This window comes from Kryptolebias marmoratus, linkage group LG9 (genome assembly GCF_001649575.2).
Source record: "Kryptolebias marmoratus isolate JLee-2015 linkage group LG9, ASM164957v2, whole genome shotgun sequence".
NCBI lineage: Eukaryota > Metazoa > Chordata > Actinopteri > Cyprinodontiformes > Rivulidae > Kryptolebias > Kryptolebias marmoratus.
Window position 1 is genome coordinate 15531532 of NC_051438.1, and position 26977 is coordinate 15558508.

Below are 26977 nucleotides of genomic sequence, written 5' to 3' on the forward strand. Positions count from 1 at the left end.
CCTCAGTCCAGTCTGAGTCCAGTCCTGAGTCCAGACCTCAGTCCAGTCTGAGTCCAGTCTGAGTCCAGACCTCAGTCCAGACCTCAGTGCAGTCTGAGTCCAGTCTGAGTCCAGACCTCGGTCCAGCTGAAAGGCTGCGGTGGGATCATAACATCAACAACCTCAAACAACTGAAGCAAGAGTGGGCCAAAGTTCCTCCACAACCATGACTTATAGAGTTAGAAAGAAAAGCAGGACTTTAAGTTACTGCTGTTGACTCACAGGCTGGTCTCAGTTTTTCACCCACAGCTTTTCTTTCCATTTTGTTTCTGTTGAATAAATAACAACACGATGGAATCTGTTGTGTGTTTTTTTAAACTTGAGGTTCGACTTGAGTGACTTTTGAACCTGGTAAAGACCCGATCGCTTCATCTGGAATCCCCAGAAGTGAAAGAAGGTGGACTTTCTATTTTTATTTTTGTGTGTATGATTGTGCAGAATGAGGAGTTATTTGCAGACACTGCTGCTGAACACGAGCAGAGTTACGTGAGACGATGCAAACACCACCATGAGGCTCGACAGCCTTGCCGCTCTTACAGCAGCCCTGCAGATGTCCCTTCACGGTCGGCTCTTTAGACGTGGCCCACAGAGTGACAGCCTGCACGTTCGAGCAGCCACATAGACACACAAATCCTCCACGCTGAGGCAGGTGCGATGTGAAACACACCGTGCACGAGCAGTGGTGTTAGTTGTGGGAAAAAACCAAACCAAAACAAAACAAAACGAAAAACGCCAATCCAAACACCGTGCGGCGTCAGCAGCACGTTACCGAGACGCTGATGGTGCTGATGGCCTGTCGGGAGGAAATGGCAACAACACGCTCCGGTTAGACGCTTCTTGGAGCAAACGGTCAAGATGTTCTTCTCGCCGCAGCATGGGTTTGCCTCGAGGCTTTTATTGTGAAATTCAGTCCCGAGCTCTCCGATGGAATCGGCGATAAAGGCTCACCTGGAACGCGTCCAGAAGCTTGCCGTTGAAGTCGATGATGTCCGAGGAGCCCACGGCGCCCTTCTCACCAGGGTAGCCCTGCAGAGGATAATTGATTAGGAAACGTACACAATCTACATAAATGACATTAAAAAAAAAGAAAATATTATTGTGTCTGTAAACAATAAGACATACCATAGGTCCCTGAGGTCCTGGCTCTCCCACTTTTCCTTTTTCTCCCTGTGAGGAGCAATTAGCACACCCTTTATGTGACTCTTTTAAAAGCTTTTAATGTATGAAAAAAAGTAATACATCCACTCACATTTAAGCCCGGGAGTCCGTCCCTGCCCTGGTCTCCTTTCTCACCCACACCTGGCTCCCCCTGGTGTAAATTAACGTCACACATTTAATGTCAGTGAACGTAATCAGAGACTGGAGACAGCTCGGACGTGAAGCTCGGTCGAACCTTTGTGCCTGGAGGACCCTGCACTCCTGGATAGCCGGGCTCGCCGTCTTCTCCCTGCAAGTCAAGACAGTTAGACAAATCTCACAACAACAACAACAAACAGTTCAAAATAAAAGGTGTAACAATCCTAGAAGGAATGTTTGTCATTAAAATCCATCCAGTGGTTCATGTGATATTCTGCTAACACACAAATAAGGTTGACTCCAACAGCTAAAGCTAAAGTTTGAAACAAATATTGTCCACAATTAGGATCAACAGCCACTGTTCTGTTTTCTAAGGTCAGGTGGCTGTGGTAGCCATCTTGAATTGGATTGGCTCCAAAACTTAATCACTTCTAGATGTACATCCAGTGATTATTTCCTCAAAATTTCATTAAAATCTGTCCAGCGGTTCATGAAATATTTCGCTAACAGACAGACAAAGTTCACTCCAAATAGTTAATGACAAAAATTTTAAACAGAAATCTTCTGCAATTTATTAACACTCAGAATATGTGCTGGGGCTCAGTCTCAGCTACTACCACAACAAATCTTAGCACATTATCTGCAACACTGACTGAGGTGTAGCCATTTTTGTGTCTGTAATTTCAGTTGGCTGTGGCAGCCATCTTAAATAGTGTTGACTCCGAAAGGTAATCACTTGTAGATGTATATGCAGTAATTACTTTCTGTTGGATTCATTAAAATTCCTCCAGCGGTTCATGAGATATCTTGCTAACAGACAGATACACAAACACATGCACACATTACACTCCCCGACTAAGTGGGATGGTGGGCGATAATAAAAATGAGGTGAAGAAGATTTTTTTTTTTTAGCAATCTTACCGGCTTCCCAGGCAGTCCCTGTGCTCCCTGAGACAAAAAAATATGTTTAGTTTATCAAATTAAAGACAAATGTCAGTTCTTTCTTATGCTGAAAACTACACTCACCTCAAAGCCATCACGACCGGGCAAACCCTGAGGAGGACAGACAGACAGAGAGACAGAGGACCTTTAATAAAGCAGTAAGTTTCAGAATCATTCAGCACATCATTTTGGCCACTAGGTGTCACTGTTTAATAAGGATGCTAAACGAATTTTTCTCGAGCTGGAGTTTATTTGAGAGTTCATTCTGAGCAGATGGGTGACAAAATCAAAGTAAACAATGACTGCATGAGCGTAAATAAACAACAACTGTAAACACGTCCACACAGACCACAGCTGGCTTAATGAGCAGACAAAAGTTTGAAACCAGTCCTCATTTATTTATACTTTGCTTCCGAGCAAAAGTGATTTTGATCAATAGCTCTTCTCTGGACTTTGGTCACTTTTCCCTAAAAATGTTCACTCCTGTCCTCGAACCTGACCATATTGTGCAGAATGAGCTTTAAAGACTGAGAAAACCAAGGAGTTTTAGGCTTAAAGGAACAACAGACGAACTGTATTTGAAGGTTGTGGCTTTAAAAACCTGCCCTGACAGATCATCCTTCACTTGATTGTTTAGTTTTCAGCTAATAACTCACGGGGAATCTCCTTGTTGGAGCTAAAATACTAGTTTATACATGGAGCTGTGTTATCTTTAGTATTTTACATAAATTCAACTAAAAAAATTGGACCATGTTGTGTTTTTGTGACAGGTTGATAGTAACAAAGTGCCTAAAAATAGATAGGTACTGGACTGGAAATGGGAGTAAAAGCAGCCAAAGACCTTCAATAATACAGATGAACTATTGAACTATTAGAGAAGAGGTCTGGCTGCTTGGGAGCAAAACATTCGGAAAGTGGGGATGGCTCTAAACTTTTGCACAGTAATCTATGGCCTTTTGGGTCACGAGATGGACACAGAACAGCTAAAAGTGATGCTGATTACATGAAACATAGCACTCCCCTAAAAAAAGGCATACAATTGGATATTTGCTGGGATAAAGACCTAAATGCTTCGTTGTAAAAGAAAAAAAATGTACTTTTCCTCATTCTGTACATTTTTCTGTCTGAAATATGTTGCTTTTGCTCCAAACCTGGTTCTGTTTCCTTTCTGTTCTTCTCTGATTCGTCAGATAATTCATCAGGAGAAACGAGAACGTCCGAGGCAGCGGCTCAGCCTTTGTTTGCCAAACTCCCCATTTGGCAGGAGTTCTGTAACCGTCCTATAACGACTTCACCATGTAAAGACGCAAAGAGGCACTGCAGGGAGGTTTTATCTTCATCTTTTCAGCAGCAGAGAGGAGATGAACAGGAAAACCCAGACGTGAGGTTTGTACACCATGAGTAACAGGTTGCAGCTCCAAGCAGCATCAGATGCAGACAGGATTCCACGTCCCTGCCTCGCTCCGTCTGCCCGTCGGAGATTTGGCTCGGCTGGGTAAACAGACCTGTCGGCTGTGTGTGTCTGAAGCGGCGAAATATCTGCCGTGAGGTCATCCATGGCAACTAGAGCTCTCTATCTCTAACACACACACACACAAGCGCAGCAATCAAGTAGTAGTGTTTACCTGATCTCTCACTACACGTTTATAAAGGCATATACATTGGAGGCTGTTAACCTTCGATTCATTTCTCAGATTTGAACGATAACGTGCAGCTGGGTTTTTCGCCTTGGCTGCTACACGGTCCTCCTGTTTCCCTTTCCATCCAGCCCCTCCTCTCGCCGCCGATTGCAGCAGCAGGAAACAAACAGAAACAAACAACGCCAGATAGAGAGCCCGTCAGATGTCGGACGACTCAGAGGCGTCACAGACAGGGCTTCTGTGGAAAGGTTGTGAACAAAGAATATCTTACCTGCTGTAAATAACCTCAGTTTTGGGGGAAATGGAGCGTGATTCTGAGTGGATGGGTGGGTCTGATTTCTCTGTGGATTTGTCATCCTTGGCCGTTTTAAGATGGCTGCTCAATAAAAAGATGGACTTTGTTAAAAAAACCAAAACAAAACACTTTGTACTCCTGCAGTTCTGGTCATTTGGTTCCCACTTCGAACCCAAACGCAGACGCTTGTTCTGTGATTGCAGAAGTCAAACTGATCCCCGTTTTCCTAATTGAAGATATCTAGCCACACCTTTACCGAATCAGTGAAGCCATTTCATCATTTCCGTCTTTTCGGTTCCCAGATCCGGACGTTGGGCGTCCGAGGATCCCCCACGCCGTCAGGCAGGCCGCGCTCGCACTCTCCCGCTCGTCCCCCGCTCAGACATCTGCCCGCAACATGGAGCGGCTCCCCGCACCACTTTGTTTGGCTGTTTCGAGGGTTTCGCAGCGCCTCTAATCAACTCGAAGAGCACTTTTAGCAGTCCAACACGTTACAGGATTTACAAGATGGCCCCCCCATTTTCCTTCGGCCCGTCTGGTTTTCGTCACTCTCTGTTGTCGGTTCAGCACATGTCCTCAACTCAACCACGTCAAAACCAACACTTTTCACACAGGTCCCCTTGTTGTCCCGCGCCAGAGGAGAGCTACAGAGCAGCTCCTTCAAGCAGATAAACAGAAATTTTAACATTTTTCGACCGAAGAACCACAGATTGACGCTGCCGCGAAGGATGAGCTGAACTCTGGGGGGCAGAAACTTCATTCTGAGGAGCAGAAGAGGCCTCAGGCGAGGAGGACACTATTGTTCGCTGAGGCCGACAAACTGCCCATGAACTCGCCGCAGCGCCATATCTGTTTCGGAGAGCACGGCGTCACAGTTGTGATGGGAGGAGAAGGAGGAGAGGGGGTAACTTTGTGGCCGCTGACTTACGCAAAACAGATGAGGCTTGAAGCAAAGTTGCTATTTCGGGAGGTTTTTTTTGTTTTGTTTTGTTTTTGGGGGGGTCGGTCACAGGCAAAACCCCCGAAAGGTTTTGCGGTAAAAGCTGAGTTTTATGGTGTCAAATGGGAGCGGTGCTCTTACCGGCTCTCCAGTGGGACCACGAGGCCCATCCTTGCCGGTGTTCCCGGGGGGTCCGCGGGGCCCGGGTGGACCAGGAGGACCGGGAGGACCAGCAGGTCCGGCTTGACCCTGGTCACCCTGATGTAAGGAAGACAACAAGCAAACAAAATCTTATTTAGACCCTTTTTTTTTTTACTAGATATTTATTCTTTTAGCCATAATAAGTATGATAAAATGTGAATCCTGTATTTTTAAGTCTCTTCTTCTTACAAGAAAAAAGCTTCAAAAGTCAGAGGACTTAAACACATAAGGATCCTAACAAAATCATTTATTTTTACATTATTTTCAATAATGAAATTTTATTTTCGTTATACTCATTCAGAACTGGGAGTCTGCACAAAATAATAGGGAAAAAAAAATCAGCTGCTAAATTTTCAGTTTAAAAGTTAATTTTTTTATTATTTTTTTAGTATAAACTGGAAGAAACAATCATTTCTTTGAAGAGACTGTTTGACACTGAATTGCTTCTTACGAAAACAGCTTTTCATACATTATATTAAAAAGAATGAACAACAATTTACAAGCTTCTTTGATTTTAATAGCATGCAACTTGTTCGCTTGATTCAAGCAGCGTAATTTCCTGTTTTTAAGGCAGAGAGAAGCTCAACATGTGACTCAAAACAGGGGAAGACAAAAAGAAACTATCCAGCTGCGTCACCCTTCATCTGCTGAGTCAGGCTGATATTTAGTCACTTAGTGAAACATCCATGCTGATTAATTCGAACCAATGCTTTTCATTCCTTGTGTCTGTTTTTCATTAAAAAAGAAGCAAAAAATATCTTCGAATGATGACTTTGTTTTCTTTTTTTTCTACTTTTATTCCAAATTAGATCCAGAGCTGATCCTCTCTAAGCCTTCCACCTTCATTTATCACAAATCGTTACTGTCCTGAAGAGCCTTTTATTTGTTTCCACCAACTTGAGGACTTAGTTCAACCCTGAGGGTGCAGAAGTGTGTGCACGCTGATCCGTTGCTGCAGGGAATATTTATTAAACAGCAACATTTTGATTGAACTTCGATCCTCGTCGGGTCGAACGAAGAACGAAGAAAAATCCAAACTGGACTAAAACAATATCAGCTCATAAATAATTGCAGTGGCAAGGACTGATTTGGTTAATTTTATATGGAACTGTTGATGCCAAATGAAGCTTTTCCCTGAAAAATGAAGCATCCTAATAAAAGTTAATTAGCAAGGAGAATTAACCAAAAGCTGTACAGTCCGGATGTAAATAAACATGGTTTCGTTTAATGCAGCATGACCAAAACAAGGTGAAAACACAAAGAGGAAGGAAGACGACAATCAGGGTGTGCAGAAGGAAGACGGGTTAAGGTGTTAAAACGAGCGCACATGCCTTTTAGCTGAGGTCTACCTTCAGAAAGCGTCTCTGAAAGCTGCTGGACTGCTCTCCAGAGAGAAAGCTGTGGTCGTACCGTGGAAAAACCATCTGAGATGCAACAGATGCAGCAGGAACAGAAGGAGAAAACAAAAAAACAAACAACAACAAAAAAAAACTGAATAAACAGAATATAGGAAAAGAGGATGAGACGGGAAGAAGGTCGGAACGAGAGCAGAGAAGGAGACCAATGAGTGGAGAAAATCAGACATCCGTGTTAAACTGAGAGTCCTGAGGGGAGAAAAGTGACCTCTGCAGGAGAAAAAGGAGTTAAAATGGCTGAAAGGAAGGGTGTTTAATCCTCTTTCTGCAGGGACAGAGACAGATCTGCAGCAGCCTGGGAGAACTACGGAGAGTTTTTTTCTGGGAAGACAAACCTTGACAGCGAGAATCTGATTACTATGCAGACCTGCGAATGTGCTGTAGTTAGGCGGACCCTGAAGAGAGGAGTGAAACAGTGAATGATAAGCGACCGGGCAAACCATTAGGGTGAACACAATCACTGACAATAAAGCTCAGCACACAGGGAAAAAAAATGGTCCGATTTGGATGTGATTTTGGTGCACATACAGACAAGTGTTGGGTGTGTATAGGATGTGATTTTCAGGGACACTGGCACGTTAAGATGGGGCACCAGGGGGCACAAGTCGTGGGGTCACAGTGAAGGTCACCAGACACAGAGGGTGCCTCGTAGATACATTAGACAGAGTTATGAGCACTTTGACAGAGTTTGATAGGTGTCACATTATGGGTTCGCATAAAATGACCTGCACTTGTATAGCCCTTTATCTAGTCCACAGGTGTTAAACTCTGTTCCCCAGGGGCCACTCTCCTGCTTTAAAATATCTGCTTTAAATGAATGACTTATGGACGTGCTTCTGGAGAAGTTGATGATTTGGTGAGAAGGTAATTAAACCATTTGAATCAGGTGTGTTGGGGCAGAAAGACCTAAAACTTCCAGGACAGCGGCCCCCGAGGCTTGGAGTTTGACACCCCTGATCTAGTCCAAGGACCCCAATGAGCATCACACTACAATCAGTCATTCACCCATTCATTCACACACTCATGGCGGTAAGCTACATTGTAGCCACTGAAAGACTAAAAGAAGTGAGGCTGCCATTACACCGGCGCCACCGAACCCTCTGACCACCACCAGTAGACAAGGCAGGTGAAGTGTCTTGCCCTAGGACACAACAGCTGAGACGGATGGAGTTACAGGAGGAGCCACTGCCGCATGAGATTGGGCAGTCCGACAGGCGTCTCACTTGCACCATATTGGAACCATTGCGAAGGTTTAAATGCAGGGGTGTCAATTCCCGGGCCTCGAGGGCCACTTTCCTGCATGTTGTAGTTGTTTCCCTGCTCTTCAGCGGGTCTTAAAGTTCTGCAGAAGCCTGTTAGTCACTCATTTGTTCCAATCAGGATGCAGGATAATGGCCCTCCAGGACCAGGATTGGGCACCTCTGTTCTAGTGTCTCAATGCAGATCACACAGAGGAAGGATTGTCGTATTGTGCGCCAACCATTACAGAACCCTAAAAGATCTCCACCTGCTGTCTGGACACAGTTATCGGACTCTTTACAACTCCCAGTGTAATCCTTGTCTCTGAAGGGAAGAAGACCAGTCCTGCCAATGTTGTGGGGAGACACCCTGACATTATTCCTGGGAGAAGATGTCAACTCCAGCCCCGAGCCAGCCAGCTGGATCTCGAGGACCAGTTCCAACCAGCAGGGACCACCTTGCCGCAGGAGAGGATACAGTGGTTGCATGACTCTGGTCTGCTCCGGATCACTACTCGTACCACACCCTGCTGACGTGGGACCAGCAGCAGGCCCCGTACCGCTAACTCTGTTATCCATTTCATCTGATATTGTAATCACTGTGATCCAGCCACGTGTCCTTTCAACAGTTTCATTTCCCTTTCGCTGCTCTGTCTCCGTACTTAACCTTTTGTTTAGGTCAGTGGGTGTATTCAATAAGATTAACACGTATTACAAATCTGTATAAGGGAACATAATAGTAAAAACTTGGTAACTGCCACCTTTGCCCTTTTAGAAATTTATATCTTGGTCTCTTATTCAAACATATATTTAACTCTGTGTGTGCTCTCCCATCCTTTCCAAACCAAACAGAGGTGGCTTGGCTCTCTCCACCCGACAGACAGTTATTGTGTAGATTGTCTGTCAAGCTGAAAGGAGCAGAGTTTGTCTGCCGCCACAGCCCTCTGAGCGCCGCGCGGCCTCGCCGGTGGAGCTCCCGCAGAAAATACATGGAACGGAGGAGAGCGGGTGGAGAGACGTGACGGAGGGGCTCTCGGTGAGCCGAGGTGGCGGGGCAGGAGAACAGCGGGAGAGAAAGAAGAAAAGTCTGCTCGAGGGCTTTCTGTTAACAGGCTGTGGTGAGCGCTGGACAGCTGAGACCGCGGAGCCCCTATTTCCCCCCCCTCTTTGTGCCTGTACACCCGTCTTTTCCCCCTTCGTCACGTTCGCTCATTCACACTGCTCCCACAGTGAAGACCACATATGCTCCTTGAACACCCCAGAACGGAATAGGCTGGTTCTCAGCGGGCATCGCCCTTACCTCACGCTCTCGAGGCCTTTGCCTCAAACAAAGAAAAACAACCATTTTCCCTCTGAAACCTGCCTTAAACTGTTTTCTTTTTAATCTTACTCTGGAGAAAATTTGGCTGAGTTGACTCCAAATTAATGGCAAAGTTTTAAACAAACATCTTTTATGATTTATTAGGATGCCTTTCAGCTACGACCCCACCAGATTTTAGCTCAATAACTGAACAAACACACAGATACAGGCAACCACATGAGCGTCCCCATCTGGATGATCATCGGCTTCCTTTGGTAGGAGAATAAGTCACAAAACTGACTTTATGTCACTGTGTTTTGGGGGTTCTGGAGCACCTGATTTCATTTCAACGCCCCTCCTGTCCTTCGTTTGAAATTGTCCCTGGGACCAGACTCCGACCGATTAAGAAACTGAAGATGACGGATTGACAGGAAGTCGCAGGTTGAAGGAGATTCATGGCTGCGTCCTGTTTTCACTTGTGTTCTCTTATCCCCCTAGGGTTCGGGCGGGGACCGGAGCACAATGCTGAAAAAAGGCCAAAGCGATAACCGAGCTCCTGCTGGACTGATCCTCTGACAGAAGTGATCGTTTCTTAATAGTTTTTCTGTTGCTGACCTTTGAGGCCGGCTGATGAAAACCCTCATAAAGTCATCATTCACAACCGCAGCATCTTCAAGGGCTGCGGGGTTTCCAAGGAGTAATCTGAGGTTTTCAGGGAGCTGCAGACCTAATCCAAGAATATCAAGGCTACGGAGCCCTCGGCCAAGTGAAACATCGATCGTTTGGAGGGAACTGGCGACCCGGCATGCCAGGAAAACGCTAATTCTCACACAAATTGTTGCTTCGAATTCGAAAAAAGAAAGGCAAGACACAATCAAACGCCTCGAAAGGAATCGAGAATTCCTGTGATGCATCGTAAATATCGTTCCACTTGGCAGCCCTGTCAACTTTACACGCTGTTTGTGCCCAGCTATAAAACAATAAGAGGCGCCCATTATCATTCCAGCACTCCTCCGCGCTCTGTCAGGCCAGGATTTCAGAGTTTAAGATCTCAGAGAACGAACATACCCACACATTTTATAAATAATTACGTCTGTGCGCTTGTGTTTGTTTGTTTGTCCTCCATAGCTAGTCGACCTTAGCCTACACAAAAAAAAAAAACGGCTCCAACTCTGTCAGTTTTACAAATGTTGAGCGAAAACATGGCGTGGTAGTAGCTGAGGCCTGTCCTCAACACATACTCTGACCTCTGAGACATCTTTGTTTAAAACTTTGGCACAATACGCATTCCTTCAGGAAATGCTGGTTTTATTATGGACTTCATTGTAGAAAAGTAGAGAAATTGAATCAGAAACCTTAATCTGTGATTTAATAATTTCATCAAGTCTTAAACATAGTAAAAACAACATTTTTGAGTGTCTTCGTTGTGTTCAAAAAACAATAGTTATCTAGAATATGAGCACCAGGAACGGGTTTAAAAGTATGTCAGCATTTTATAAATACATCTGATCAGTAAAGACACTGATAATAATATATGTATGTGTGTTTTATTAAATACGACTAAAAACCATCCTGAAGTTCTCGTTTAATTTGTCAAACTGGGATTTGTTAAATCTCCTATTTCTGCTGATAAAATGCATTTAACTTATAAAAAAAAAGATTAACAGTGGCATTGAAAAGGTTTAAAGCCTCTTAAACATCCTTCTTGTAGAGTAATACATATTTCATGTGTGACTTTTGTGGAAATTGTTCACCATCAGCGTATTGGAGTCCCATAAAAACGGTGCAGCCAACACAAACGTTGACGGCAAACGATATTCTTGGAAAGATGTTTACAGTGCTATCATGGGGATATCCAATAAAGCAAAAAAGCCAAAAATATTCACAAGTTTCTGGTGGTCAGATGGTTGCAACCTGCACGGTACGAAGAAAAGGATGTCTGGTGAGGCTCGAGGGAGGGTTAACCGTCTGGGTTTTTGTTGGAGCTTTGATCCACGGTTTTGTCTAAATAAGACATTCACTTTTGTTTTCAGTCGCTTCTTTACGCTGCCGCCCGAAAGCCAGTGGCTCTCAAACTATTACCACCGAGCACCACTAACATGTAAAACCAGTAGTGCGCGCTTGCGTTTGTATCCGACATAAATAAGTCCAATCGGCTAACTCTAACCCTGGCTGAAAGGTGCAGTTTAAGATGTGATGGTTCCATGCATCTGCTGCTGACGACGACGCCACACACACCCTGCGGTCTTGGCTCCTTCTCGGCAGCTGAGTAGAAATTGGAGACAAAGTGAATCGTTTATTTTTTTTTTCTGTTTTTTCATCTTCTGTCACCAGCAGGTCCTACGGGGGCTTCGCTAGCATCTTGCACACCAGTTTACTGTAATTCAATCCAGTTTCCACATTTCTTTTTCTTAATATTCTCAGCTGCACCTCTGTTCCAAGTTGTTTTCCATCTGATGTCAGCTTGAACCTCTCATCTGTTCGGCTGTGTCGGCTTTTTAGATTAGTTGTTTAACCTGCACGTGCCTGGTATCAGTGGCACATTTATAAACGAGCTAAACATTTAACTATTTTCTTTCATATTTCTGTCTGGCCACGCTAAACTGAGAAAGGTTCGGTTTGAACCCCAAATATAAACCCCAGGTTTGTTTTTGTGAAGCGGCCTGAGCCGAGAGTCTCTTCTAAGCTTGAAGACTAGAAACACACACACACACACACACACACAAAAGCTTGCGGGGGTACGTGACTCCTCCTAAACAACCCCGACCACGAAAGCGCACAGGGGGCTTCTTTTCAAACCACACTGAATGAAAGTGAAAATAATTACACAGATCTCATGAAGGGATGATATCACATGAAAAGAAAGTGCTGACAGTAAGAACCAGAGAGATTTTTTTAAAAATTTGAAATGTTATTAAAAAACAAAAAAAAACTTTGGCTGAGACTAGACGGCAGCTTTGGCTTGCCGCCTCGACGGATGAGCTGCGGCGGGGAGGTTTCAGTGGGTCATTTCTCATCGCATGTGGGCAACTTAACCCTCATCCCAGGAGCAGGACTGTGGAAGCGGCGCGGGATAAACACGGAATAATTCTAATCTGATGGCGTGTCGAAGGTTGTGTGGATGGATGATGAGACTTGGGGTTTCCAATAAGTGATAGTCTGGTTCCTCCCTCTCCGTTTTCCAAACACTACAAACTCAGGTGTTTTCATTGTAATGACTCTCTGCCATCTTCACTTCTCTTCTCCAGAACGCTGGAGATTTTCAAACAGAGGCGCTTATCTAACTTCCTTCTCGGCTTAAATTATGACTACATCCACTGTAATTTGCAGATTTCTTTTTTTCCCGTTTCCAGATTTCAACAAGTGGCTGAAATAGTGCCTTCAGATAAAGCTGTTGTACCTGAACGCACCACACAGACAGCTTGGTGTTCAATCGTTTGTATAAACAAATTAAAGGCCCAGCATTTGTTGAAGGAATGCATATCGCCCGCCACCTTTCATGCAAAGTTTGAAACTCAGATCATCTTATGATGGGAAATGAGTCAAAGAGATTTTGGTCAAACCTTGAAAGGTTTTGGGTGATCTATTAACGCTCAAAGTATACATTGCGAATAATTCTCAGCTACTACCACATCAAATTTGAGCGTATTATCTGTAAAATTAACAGAGTTATAGCCATTTTTGCGCTTGCTAAGGCTGACTCGCTGTGGCGGCCATCTTGAATTAGGATAACTCCAAAAATTATTGAGTTGTAGACGTGCATCCAATCACTGCTTTCTGAGAGTTTCATTAAAATCCATCCTGTGGCTCATGAGATATTTTGCTAACAGACACAAAGCACACCCACCACCTTTCGCCTTTTGGAGACATAATCAACCCAGCTCAAAGATGAACACTTTAAATAATTTGTTCTGTCCAAACAAACAAATAAAAACAATGTAATGGCACCTTGCAGCCAAGAAAACCTGTTATATATTTAAGGTGGAGCACTTTGGATCAATCGGTGTTGCATACAGTGTGACGGAAAAGGGGCAGCAAGTTTTAAAATCATCTGTAATCCTTCTTTTCATGAATTATTAGAAAATGCAGGTCTTCAAATGACTGACCTTAACAAAGGGGAAAGACAAACAGAAGGAAAGAGGCAGAACAAATCTGGAGGCATGTTAATTTCCTCAAATCTGTGGAAAAGTTAAGATATATGCGCTCCTGAATTTTCTACAGTAAAGTAATAACTTTACACGCGAGCATAAACCCTTCAAGAATGTTATTTTTAGCCCTCAGAGATGATAAAAAAAAACAACCTTCTGACTTACCCTTGGCCCGATGTCTCCTTGGTCACCCTGAGAGAAAAATAACAGGAAAATAACAATTGTCAGCGTTTCTCAACAATGCAAATGGACACAGCAGCAACAGATACTGAGGAGCAGCTGAGACAGAAGGGCTCGCAAAACAAAAATAATGTTTATAGGAAGGAACTCAAGGGTCGTCTGTCCAAACCACCACAGGATGTAGACATTGAGTCATTCGATAAGCCATAAATCTGACAGGATGAGATCTGTTCAGTAAAAGTGGGCCAGAGTGGCTTTTGATGAGGATTTAGAGGTCATGTTCTAATAACAGGGAGCTACTTTTTTTTCTTTCTTTTTTTAAACGTAGCATCATCGCGTTAGCCATGCTAATCTGACAGATGCTGTTTACTGTGGCGCGGTTGTGCTTTGCCTAATCTGAAGGGTTGTCGCTTGAGGGCGAAAGCAAACACTCGGTTCACACAAAAACAAAGTTGCCCATAAGTGTGGGCACCAGTGGCCACATGGCTGGCTTCCCCTGCCAGCACTTAGAGCCTCCGACTTCTTAAGCTGGGCAGAGGTTCACAGAATGGGGAGAACATCTGGATTTCATCGAGCCTCACGGAAGACGAAAACCTGCTTAGTGCCCTGACATGAGCAAAGGGCTCCGACGTATCCTGCCCGTTTGATGGATGCCAAACGGCTGAACGCCTAGGGTGACCGTGCGTGTCATCCGAAGCTGCAAGGCGGTAAATTAAGATGAGCAATACATCCCGACATTGCACGGACACGTCAAAGTTCATGTTGAAGCGTACCTTCTCTCCCTTCGGTCCGGGCAGTCCCTGCAGGATGGAGGAGATAATCAGAGACAGTCGGTGGAAATAAATCAGGTAACTCATGGCTAACACACACACACACACACATATATCGCAGCGCAATGCATCTTCCACTTGGCGAACTTTTAATCAAACGTTAAGGCAGAGCGGTTACATGACTTAGTGCAGCAGAGGTGTCACAGAGACCTCTTAATCCCAGTTCAAGGCAGCCATATCATCCCAAAAAAGGCGAGATGTTCCTTTTGTTTCCACCATCTTTAAAGTTTTGCAGCCACTTTAAAGATGCATTAGTGTTCGGGGTTTGTTGCTTCTGGATGAGAACATGAGGCTTTGGTGTGACATACGCAGTCCCACTTTGTGTTTTGGACGTTATTTATGCGCGCTGGGCAAACAGACCAGAAGAGTTTGTCTGTTTGTTCCTGTCTGTCCATCGCTCACAAGCGGCACAAAAGATGCCAAACATGGCGACGACCCAAACCTCAAACGGACCACAGGCCCCGGATGACTGCGACTGACAGAGAAGGAGACTGCACAAAACGAACAACATCCATCTCTGGTCACAGCGCAAAAAAAAAAAAAGTGGTTTTTAGCTCGATTCCTCTTTGTTTTTTGGCCACTAACTAGTAGCGCATCATTGACTGTAGAAATGTGGTTCAAACCTTAAATGGACTGGACCATTTTTTCGAAATAATCATTCATTTATCTGACATGAATCCCAAACAGAAACAAATGGATTTGGTGTTCAGACTGAAGGAAGCTGAGAATTTAATGAGAAAAACATTTTTTTTCCCGATCTGTCACAGCAGCTATAGGTCAAACTCAACAAGCATATTTTTTACATCAAACAGGAGAAATATTTGGCTTTTCTTTTTACACAATCTAAGCCTCTAGCTTCGCAGACTTACAGAAGCCTCCCCAAAAGTCAGACTCCTGTAGAAAATAGCAGGATTTTTCGCAAACAAACCAAAAGTTACCGGTTTCACCTCAGCCCTGTGACGATAATCTTACAATAGAAATACAAACGTGAATGCTTTCCAACACTCACTGCTGCAAAACTGTGTGATTCAAACTTTCCGTTTTTCTGAAAATACCAGCAAATCTAAACAAACAGCAGCTCTCCAGTTTAAACTTTTTAGCAGTAAGAAAGAGAAAACTGATCACAATTCCTCTGGAATTGACTAAAAGTCAAAGTTTCACCTTCTCATTTTTAGTCTCCCTGTACTTCGCTGGCGTTAGCCCTCCTCTTGTTGTTTTTTTTTCTTTCTCTGAGCTGAAATCTACCCTCTATCTTTAAACTCTGCTCTAAATTTAGACCTCCATTCACTGTTATCTCTTTGTGCCAGATATTTTGTTTGGACGGGAGCCATGAAGCACAAAGAGGTGGAGAGGTGGAGAGGTGAAGCGGTTTGTTGGTGACCACATGTCAGCAGACAGCAGCTTCAGACAAAGGGGTAGCTGTCATGCAGCCCATTGAAAACGGTTTGAAACCAATTGTACAAGTGATAAATAAATGAAACGACAGCTCGGTGTGCCGCAGGTTGACGGGCCTCAGCATGAAGTGTTCTCAGCTGAAGGTCGTTGGACAAATCAATCATTTAGAGCTAATTTTCTTTTGTCTCTGTCATAGTTTGGTGTTTTCAGTTTGTTGTTTTGATTATTGTCTTGTTTCGGTTTGAGTTCTTGTTTCAGTTTAGTTTTTTCTGTTCATGTTTGTTGTCATCATTCACCTGTCCTCTGCTCAGTAGTTTTCTGGTTTCCTGTCACACCCATCTCCAGCTGTCTTCACTTCTAATCACACACCTATTCCCACTTCTCCTCATCACCCTCTGCTTTAAAACTTGGTCTTCCTCTCCACCTCCCTGCCGATTCATTGTTGTTTGTTAGATGTTGGTTGTTGTTTTTGTCCACGGTTCTTCCTTGCCTCGTCTTGCCATTTCATATAGGGATTTTTGTTATAGTTAGTTTTGCTGCCACGACAGCTTTTGTTTTCAGTTTTGTTAGTTTAAAAATAAACCTTTTTTGTTATTAACTATGAGTCTGCGGATTGGGTTCGCCACGCTCACACCACTTCATGACAGTCTCCTTCCCGTTTTCACCTCTGATAGGCTCGTGGACGGCCCCGGCCATGAGGTCCGAGCGCCCACTGTTGTTTTACAGCAGATCCACGGGTGCAGGAGAGACCTATTAAAGGACAGACTCTCCTTCAGCAGGAAACAGGAGTTTAATGATGTTTGGAGAAGGAATATCCAAAGAGTTCTAGTTAAGCTGTGAGGGTTTCCACATTTCAGCGGACGACGTGTCCCCGTCACGTGTAAGGCCCATTTATTTATTCAGCACGGCTCAATGTGACGTGCTTTAACCGTTCAAACTCGAAATGTCAGCAGTGATAAATAAAATAAAACCAAAGCAAAGCCTATCTCTGTGGCAGAACGGAAAGCAGTGAAGGGCACTATAATGGCTTTTTAAAGAGTCTCCATTTCAGGCTGTAAACGCTCCGACTTTCCCACTCATCTGCGGCACTTCGCTCGTTTCCACGCTACTCCTGGGTGTGCCTCCGAGTGAACAGGGTTTCAGGGGAAAGGGGGACTGCTGCATTAACTATACTTCAGCCACGACTGAGAGCCTCGCAGGAACAGGAGCAAGGACGAACATGGTCATCTTGTTCATTTCTTTTATTTTACATGAACAGTAAAAATGTAAAAACCTGCCTTGTAGACAAAATCCCCACCTGGATTTACAGCGACAGAGTTGTTGTAGCTTCTTCAGCAGACTAAATGTGTGTTATTAGAGAATGAAAGACGTGTGATGCTGTACCTGGCTTCCTTTGGGACCTGGTAAACCCTGAGGTGTAAAAAAAACAAGAGAATTAAAAAAAAAAACCAATTATTTAAAACATATTTCATAAATCTGACGATAAAACTACTAACCGGTTTGCCGTCCAAGCCAAGTGGACCCTGTTGGGTGCAGGAAAGAAAAAAAATAAAAATAAAATTAAGTACAGCATTCTGCAGGATTAGCTTAACAATTTTGCAACATTACCTAAAAATCATCTAAGTCTCCAGAAACAAACAGTTTTTTATTTTAAGCGCTTTTAAACTTTACCCTGAGCCATTTTAACATTTCTGACCACATCACAACAAGGTTGCTTTGTTTAAAAATAAAAAAACAAAACAGGCAAGGCTTTGAAAAGCTGTCTTTTTAGCCATGATCTTTCCTGAACCGAGTAAGTTTGATGCCAAAATCTAAACAATAAGAATAAAAGCAATAAATTATAAAAACCTGGACATTGGGAGACTAACGAGAAATGAAAGGTCGTACATTCAACTCATACCAGCGCCCCAGGACTAAAGTGTTAAAAATGCAGTCTTTTTTGCTGATTAGTATAAGTATAGTCATGTTTTTGATGAGTAGAATATATTAAATCTTTATTCTTATGTCCAGGTTGTGGAAACAACAATAGTTGACTGGCTGAGAGTCAGGCTACATGAACGTCCCTCCTATGAATTCATATTGTAGGCTGTAGTTAGTAAGAAGCTGGAAGAGATCATTTATTTAGTGCACATATGTCTGATATAGATGAGCGCAGCACAACAAATGCTCTAATTAAACCAAATTTCATAATTTGTAAAAAATAATTTTTGCAAGAGGTTCTAAAGAGAGTCGTTTTTTTTCACCAATGCCAATTAGCCTGGCAGCTGTTCAACTACTTAATCAGGTAGAAACTCATGAACGTTTCAGTTTCATGTTTTTTTTCCAACAAAGTAGCCTTATTGCCAATTTTAAACCAGTAAGAGTAAACTCAGAAGTCAAACAAACTGGACAGAGTGTTAATAATGCAAAATCGAAAGTCTCCCACTGAGTATTCAGCTCTGGAAACTGGCTAAACAGCTAGCTAGCATTGGTCTGAATAGCCAGCTAACTGTTTAGCCAATTAAACTAAGCCAAACTTTCTGAGCTTTAATGATTAGACTGAGACTGATATAAATCTTTTTATCCGACTCTCAGCAAGAAAGTCAATTAAGGTAGCTCTGAAAGTACGTATCTGCTCCTTTAATGGTCGGCTTCTTCAAAGACGTCTAATGAGTCTGATGGGAACGGAGAATCTCATTAAGACACTTTGAGGACATTATTTGTTTAAGTCCTCAGACGAGACAGGCCCTCTAGAAAATTTCTAAAGCCAGCTTTTCCTTATTAGTAGCCCATTTTCTAATGTTTCTGTTGTGCAACGGTATCGCTCATTAAACAATGTAAATTAATTTTTGTCCTACAAGGAACAATGAACAGATTTTAAGACAGTAAAAAAAAAAGCAGAAACAGAAGACGTAAAGGAAGAACGTTTCTTTCAAGTCTCCATTCTGCCCTGTTTTGTGTGCGTAAACAACGTTAGAGTTTTAGTTTAAGATAGAAACGACAGGTTGTTGGATTTGTCTTTAATCTATGACACAAACCTTCATCTGCTGCGTGTGTCTGTGGTGATGAGATGACCTAAAAGGCCCCACTGAACCCCCATCTCGAGCGCTGAAGCAGTGGTTGGAGCCGCGCGCTTTGTTTACCTCAATAAAAAACAAGCTGGGCAGTCGTTGGACCTTGTCTGCGAAGCAATACTCATTTCAAAGACAGGAGGCCTTCAGATCCCTGACTAAACACGAAGGAACACTTAGCTCTCAAGTCCAACTTTCCAAAAACACTTACATGTGATGTATGTGGTAAAGGCTAATGTTGACTTCCTCCTTAACGACCGTTCTCCATGTTAAGCTAACAGTTTTTACAGGGTCCCTGGAGTTAGTGGGCTGCTCAGCTCTCCGCGGTCCTGGTAGTTCTGCAGCCTGGTTTTTCACTGTTTTCACTCCTCTCGCAGTGTCTTCCCTGTTTGCTTTGATTGATGGACAGCAGGGACAAACGGACGAAGGTTAGACCCAAAAGATTTGTGTGATAGTTTGATGGCGCGGCTGTAAATGTTACTGCGTTTAAGGAGATCTATAAAAAAAACAACAACGGTGAAAACCCTGTTGAGGGTTCCCCATCCTCTTGTGATTTAGACGTCCTTGTAAAAGCCGCAGTCAGCGGCTGAGACCGGCGGGGGGGGGGACAAACGACCGGGACGGGTCCAGTGCTATAATTTTACGGTGACTGCTCAGGGCCGAGAGGAGTTTGAACTCTAAGGAGGCGAGGCTTCTTATTTCACGCAGAACACGGAGTTTTGTCACTGTATCAAAAGCGGCACGCTGTGTTTACCGTGTTGTAAATGTGGGGATTTAGATGAGTTTACAAATGTCCCACTGAGCTTTCCCTGCTATCAGGGTCCAGATCTCTGGGTCTGTGCCTCTGTGCATATGAATCTATGACTGTGTGTGTGTGTGCGAACCCTGCATCTGGGAGCGTTTACCGAGGCCTGGCTCCTTCAGGCCTCGTCAGGATGAGTAGACGAGGTGAACACTGTGAGGTCATCTGCTGCTGCGGAGTCTGAACCCCGGTGCAGAAAGAGACTGATTTATGGCTGCTAACAAGCGACACAGTGGCCTGTGAACTCTTGCCGTGTACGCTTTTCCTGTTCGAAGATGTGTGCGAAAGGCTTATTCTCAAGTTATAAAACCCGCCGTGTTTCGTCTGCCGTCTGGCATCCTGTGTAAAGATTCGGATTATGGGGTAGAATTTCCTTGTTTTCTTGGTACTGTTTCTGGAGACCTATTTCAACCAACAATACTCGAGTCTTATATGATTAACAATATGCAAGTTGGAACACAAGTTAGAAAAAACAAAAGGGCAAAATGGGGTAGTGGGTCTTATTTATTAAAGAAAAAGATTTTTTAAAATTGCAAAAATATAAAAGTGAGGGGATTTGAGTTGTTTGTGCTTCAGCATATTCTCTGTGTTTTGTTTTTGCAAGGCAGGAAAACATTCTGCAGAATGTAGAAAATGCTGAAATTCAAATAAAACTGGGCTGATTTAAATCAAAAGGAGATCTGAATAAAAAATGGGCTCTCAAAAGGAGAGTACTGGGGGGTTTTGAGAGTTAGTTTTTTTTTGCTCAGACCTCTTTATTTCACATCACAAATGGATCCAAGAGCACAACGAAGACAAAAAAAGAACAAAACTGAGAGATTTGTCTTAGGAAAAAGGGAGCAAATAGGCTTGAGATAAACACCAAAACCTCAAGGAAATGTGGCTCAAAAACAAACCAACGTCCTTCTTCTTTGTGACTGTGCATCTTTGAATCTTTTGTTTCATTTCGACCCCATTTTCCCCAACGATTAGGCCCATTTTAAGCATATTTATGACAAATAACTTGCAGGAGACTGTCATTATATGTGTGTTGGTATAAATGTTGATTAGGCATGTGTATATTTGGTACCCTCAGTGAAAAGAAAGGGTGAGGGGTGTTTTTACTGCCTTGATTCCCTTTTTTATATGGGGCAGACTGGTGATTATCCAGCAGTGAGTAATTGTTGAGGATGCCGCATGAAAAGCTGGTGTCTGCATCGGAGCAGACGTCTCGCCTAGAACACACATGGTAATGTGTTGCACAAATTAGCCTCAGTTTGCCTAATTTTGTCCTTAAAATGATTCAAAATAATGGGGGTGGGGGGATCTTCAATTTTCTTCTACGTACATATGACACCATTGCATTTTCTTTCTCTTTAAATATCATTTTGTCTTCCAGTGCGGGGTGGGAAAAAAAAGCTAAGGAATTTCTATATTTGTACAATTTGTGAAACATGACTTTCTCTCTAAAAAAAAGAAAAAAAGAAAGAGACAGTGGCTGGAAGCGGAACCACAGAGCACAAGAAAGCATACCAGAGTGCTGTGTGTTTGGGACAGAAAATCACTGACATGTTTCTGGCTTTAATCTGCGCGCTGCAGCCTGGAAGGTCGAACAATGGAGGCCTTGCCTTGTTTTCTGCTCGCAGAGGTCGGCCGTCTGCCTCACACCGGCGCTTTTGCATAAACACGCTCGTGGCCGGGTACGCGCTGATGACCGTGCATACGAATGAGAGTCAGACGGTGTGTGTGTGTGTGTGTGTTTATCCCTCTGCACTGCTCTGTCAGTGTGTCTCACTTTGATTATTTAACAGGCCGTCTTCTGAAAGCCTCCATGTCTGTGATTTATGAGAGGAAGAAGTGACACGGGTTGCACAAGGAGAGAAAACACACATCAGCACGCACACAGCTTATTGTAGTGTTATTCTTCCAACACACACACACACAAACCACACTTCATTAACACTGTTTATCATGCTGATGAGTCACTGCGAGTGGCCTGCTGCATGTATTAGTCTGATGAACTCAATATGTGTTTCACCTGTGCTCCCTTACCCATGTGTGTACGCGTGGAGCTTGTATGACAGCCGTAAACTGCAGGAAGACTTGGATTGTCACGCTACAGACAGATATTATTACACTTTGGCCTTTTCACTGTAATGTAAATTATTGATAGTATGGTACAGGAAGTTTAATTTAAAATAGATACAGGTACAGCTCTATTTGAAAAATAAAAGTTGTGACTGCTGTTGCTGCAAGAATGAAAAAGTTTCTTATTCTTGCTGGATATCAAACATGAACACTTGTAATTAGAAACTCATATAGAAAGTCATTTTAACACCCAAATAACAGTAAGGTATGTTGTTGTAACACATGTATACTGTGGCTTGTCGTCATCTTGCTGAAATAAGCAAAGTCTTCCCTGAAAAAATAAAAAAACAAAGTCTGAGTCACTGCATCAGAACCTGCATATGTGCAAATGACTTCCTGTTCATTAAAGAGTTCCTGTTCGATCACAGAACCGCGGGCTTCTGGACTTCGTGTTGAGGATGTTGTGTCAACAACCTTTAAGGGAAATGTCAAGTTTTGATTCATTAGGGTCATAGGTGAAGTGTGAACTTCACTTCTGTTCCTAAATAAGCTCTTTCTACAAAATGTTTATACTTGTTTTTCTTTTTTTTTATGTGAAAGGTTTTTAAGTTGAAGCTTTAAATGATGTTTTTTTGGACAATAGTTCCTGAGTCTAAGCAGACATTTACATTTTAGAGTTCTGTTTTCCACGTGGCTCAAAACCTGACGGAAACGTTGAAGGTTTAAAAATCATCCCTTGTGGACACGGATTTCCCCTGATTCTTTATATATAACAAAATATTTATCACCCTTTTTTGAAATGATTTTATTGAAGTTTGTGATTTATTTAGAACTCAAATTCTGAAGCACAAAAATCCTCTTGTTTATTATTCCAGCGCTCAAGGACGGACTTCATTCTGCTACCCAGACAGGAGAGGATTAACCAGATTATCCAGCTTTAAAGCAATACTTTGCATTATTTCATTTGGAAGATGCTTTACATTCAAACATCCCCCCCAAAAAGAAAGAAATCTCTAGGATTTCCATTGAGGTCAGTGGCAAAGATGAGTGGCTTCACAGGCAAACAAACACAAACGTGCACACACTGATCTGCGCGCTCCGTCCACCTGTGTGCAATTAGCAGCAGGCATTTCCCGTCAGCGGCGCTGCTCAGTGCCAGACAGGCTGCTTGGGAACCCAACGCCCCCGGTCCCACCCCAGATCTCCCACTGGGGCCAGCGCAAGACAGGCAGCACACATGATGCCACGAAACGACGAGACTACGTGGAACGGAGGGACGGGTGACTGCTGCAGGTCGCCACGGCGACCTGACAGCCCCCTCGCTGCCGGTGGGTGATGAGTAACAAAGTGACGCTGAGCTACAAGATGCCTGCCGGCAGGACCCAGTTGCTGAATCATATGTATCTGTTCGATGATGAGAGTTTGATGTTGACTCAACCGCAAACAGAGGATGAGCTGTTTCATCTTTTCAACCTTTTAAAACGTCAGAAGTCCATCTGAACACTAGAGGCCGCTACATCTCTGAGGATCATGAGAAAAGGTTTATTGTTGCTGATTCGTTTGAATTGAAGGAGGGACATATTTTATTGTTTAGGGTTTACATCTCTGTAGTTTATAGCTACATGATTCCATATGCAGTCCTGGGAAAAAGAAAGTTCACCCTCTCCCAATAAGGTCTTAAACATCAGAACATATTTAAAAAGATCTGGTCTTTACTTGGTTCTAACATGATTCAAATCTGACCTTAAGTGCACAAAAACACACAACAGATTCCACCACGTGATTATTTATGAAACAAAACCAAACCAAAATGGAAAAGCTGTGTGTGAAAATGTTTCAGGTTCACAAAGTTTGTCCTTTGGACAGATGAGACTAAAGTAGAGATGTTTACCCAGAATGCACAGTCCTGTGTAGACAGGATATCGGCACAAACAACTCATACCAGCTGTCAAGAACGGTGGTGGAGGGGTGATGATTTGGGCTTGTTATGCAGCCACTGGACCTGGGATCATTGTAGTCACCGAGTTGACGACAAACTCCTCTGTAGACCATAATATTCTTAAGTCAAATGGGACAGCTAAGCCTGAACCTGGACCAAAGTGGGACATGACACAACAGCAAATCTACGACAGAACGGCTGAAAACGAGAAGAATCAAGATCTCCCAATGACCTGAAACGCTGTGGCAGGACCTTAAAAGAGCTGTGCAGAAACAAATGCCTGAAAACATCCTAAAACTGATGCTGTAAAGAAGAGTGGACCAAAATCCCCTTTCAACTCTGTGAAAGTCACACAGAAAGAAAATGGCGAAGAGTCGTTTAGGCTCAACACGCTGTTGAATCACGGGGTGTACTTAGTTTCTTCCACACATAGCTTTTTCATTTTGGTTTCATTTTTTTGTTTAGTAAATAATAACATGGGGGAATCTGTTTTGTGTATTTGTTTACTTGAGGTTAGATTTGAATAACTTTAAAACCTGGTAAAGACCAGATCTTTTTTTTTTCCATTTCCTGACACGCAAAACCCTTGAACTGAAAGATGGTAAACTTTCTTTTTACCATGACAGAATGTATTTATACTGACTTTTTATATCTGCCCTAAAGTTGTCATTTTCTACAACCTGAGCAGTTTGAATCGGCTTGTTTTTAAGTGGAAAAATTTTTGTATTTCAGACACTTCTAAGTCAGGATGAATTATTTCTGAGTAACAAGGAAACTGCAGAAGTACAGGGAGGAAATCGGCAGTGAAGATGATGGTAAGAGAGACTGATCTGAATAAAAGCAGAGAACAGGAAAAATCTTGAGATGAAAAGAAGAAAAAAAGGAGCAGAGACATAAGTGGGTGAACTGAAGAGAGGGACAGGATAAATAAAAAAATTCAATTTACCGGGTATCCATCTCGTCCAGCTTTGCCCTGGTGAGGTTAGACATTAAGGCATGAAGCACAGAGACACGTTAGAGCAGAAACCAGCAGCTGCACACAACAGGCTGAATTTACATCAACTCCCTCATGTTAACATGTGACCTCTCATGTCAAAAACAGACAAACTGTTAAGGATCTGAGCTGCGCTTTCCTCCAAAGTAAAACTTTAAAAACGAACAGATCCGACACTGACAGACTGTTCATTTGTGGGACAGCAGGTAGCTCTGCATCACCTTTAAGTGATGCAGGATGAAAGATTTATTTTTTCTTTTTTTTACTTGTTCAGGAGAAGGAAGTCCAGCTTTGTTTCATGGACCTTTAGTGCGAAGCAGATGCACGGACAGTTTTCTGCTCCGATGTTTCCGGAGGAGCGTCATGGTGCGTTTGAAAGCAATAATCGTCTCTTCACATCTGAACAAGTGCCACATGTGGGGCAGAATCATTTAAAAAATAAAAAAAAACAGAGTCAAATCTGGAAATTAGTAACTTTTCTTTTTATCTAATTGAAAAAAAAGGAAAGAAAAAGGAAATCCTGAACCTGAAGACAGATCCTCGTCTGTAATTTTTTGTATCTGCTGCCTTTAGGAGGATTGAGGACAATACTTAAAATGTACGTCACTCCTTTCTTACCGTGAAACACACACATGCACGCAAGCACTTCAGTAGGTGGTCCATTTATTGCCGTGTGTGTGTGTATGTGTGTGTGTGTGTTGATGTTTTACTGCTGTGGAAGAAGGGATGATTTCTGGTTTGACCTGCAGTTTGTCGAGCGGTAGATGTGTGCGCATGTTCAACCTCTGAACTAATTCAATACTACCTGGATGAGATGAAAGCGTACTTACAGGAGGCCCTGCAAGAGAGAGAGAGAGAGAAAAAAAAAGAGAAATGAAGGATTAGAGGATCTTTACGTCTCCATTGACTTATGAAGCACAGCACGTGTGACTTACAGCAACCTCCGGTTTGTACAGCAATCAATTCCTCGGAGCGGCGGCCCACAACTAAAAAACTGTACATGCGATGTGGTTCGTTAGATGATGACAGTAATTAACCCCCTGAATATGGCAGAGAACAAGCTCATTAGAGCCGCTGCCAGCGCAGTTTGTGGCGGAGCCGTTATAATAAACAGACTTCTGTATGGGACATGTTTCAAATTAGGACATGAAGTCATGTCAAGACTTCATGTCCTAGAAGTTTGCGGGTCTGTGAGACGGAGAGGACAAACAGGGGATCGAAAAGGTCGGGGTGTGTTGGAGAACAAAAAATAAAAAATAAAATTAAAAAAAAAAGAAAAAAGCTGTGTGTCCCTTGAAAGACTTTCCTCCGGGGCAATCTTTCAGATGTGATTGAAATGCTCTGATGTTGAGCAAAACCGTACGCTCTGTTTCTCATACTTTATTTAACCGAAAACAACAGGACTGATCAAAGAAGTCCTCGTTTTTTTGTTTCTCAGGGGTCGTAATTGAATCGAAGAAACAAAAAAACAAAAACATCCTCGTAAATAAAAGACTGAAGCTGAGGGCACTAATAAATCACATAACCCCCAACAAGGGGAATGTAGTGATTTATCATTGATAAAATAATAAAGGGTTCATCTGGGTTATTGGTTTATCTGGTTCAGATTGAATCCTGATCATGATGCTGATTTCTATGGTCGTTAACACGATCACAGTGTGTAAAATGATTTAGAGCTCATTAGCGTGAACTGTGACATGTGACATGTTGTTACTTAAACACACAAAAAAGCTAACGTAACCAGAGTCTACAGCGGCTGAGAAGTAACAAATAGTTCAGATCTTGGGGCTCTGCAGGAAGGTCATGAACAATCATTATCTTACCTGTTGTAGATGGCGTTCTGAACGACCTCCGTTTGGAGAAACTAACTCTGACCAGATTGAAGTCTAGTCTGAGCGGGGCCGAGACCAGAGGGAATTAGTTCCTTCTTAAAACAACTCAGATCTCAGAACATTTATAGCAGTTCAGACAAACGCTATTTTAATGAAACCAGCATTTCTTAAAGGAATGCGTATCATTTTTCAACAAAAGTCTTGTGAGATCTGTTAGCACTCAAAGCAAGTGTTGGGGATGACAATCCTCTCTGGGTTTGGGCTCGCTCTGACTAGCTTGTCAATCCTTTCAGAATTAAACACTATTTGACAAGGCAGGACTTGACAGGATTCAAACTCGCAACACAACGACGAAGTTTTAAGAGTTTTATTGTGGACTGGACAGGAGCGGGACCTGTGACTCTAAACAGGACACTCACGTGACCGTCGTGGAC

General features: G+C 43.0%; 1 protein-coding gene across 9 annotated transcripts in view; it reads right to left on the reverse strand.

Annotated features, from left to right (window-relative positions):
• The window catches only part of si:dkeyp-44a8.4 (collagen alpha-1(XXIII) chain), a 187750-nt gene that overhangs the window by 21642 nt on the left and 139131 nt on the right, over positions 1-26977 (reverse strand). For 6 of the 9 annotated variants that reach the window (XM_017424152.3, XM_017424156.3, XM_017424155.3 and 3 more), the window contains exons 4-18: positions 25542-25549; positions 24664-24690; positions 17356-17382; positions 17243-17269; positions 14408-14434; positions 13620-13646; positions 6703-6777; positions 5294-5410; positions 2362-2388; positions 2257-2283; positions 1433-1486; positions 1289-1348; positions 1162-1206; positions 988-1065; positions 809-832 (exon numbers count right to left, since the gene is read on the reverse strand). In XM_017424152.3, coding sequence (XP_017279641.1) covers positions 809-832; positions 988-1065; positions 1162-1206; positions 1289-1348; positions 1433-1486; positions 2257-2283; positions 2362-2388; positions 5294-5410; positions 6703-6777; positions 13620-13646; positions 14408-14434; positions 17243-17269; positions 17356-17382; positions 24664-24690; positions 25542-25549 — 650 coding nt within the window. Of the gene's footprint in view, positions 1-808; positions 833-987; positions 1066-1161; positions 1207-1288; positions 1349-1432; positions 1487-2256; positions 2284-2361; positions 2389-5293; positions 5411-6702; positions 6778-7103; positions 7164-13619; positions 13647-14407; positions 14435-17242; positions 17270-17355; positions 17383-24663; positions 24691-25541; positions 25550-26977 lie in introns of all 9 variants that reach the window. The other 3 variants (XM_017424149.3, XM_017424151.3, XM_017424150.3) reach the window with 3 other exon arrangements.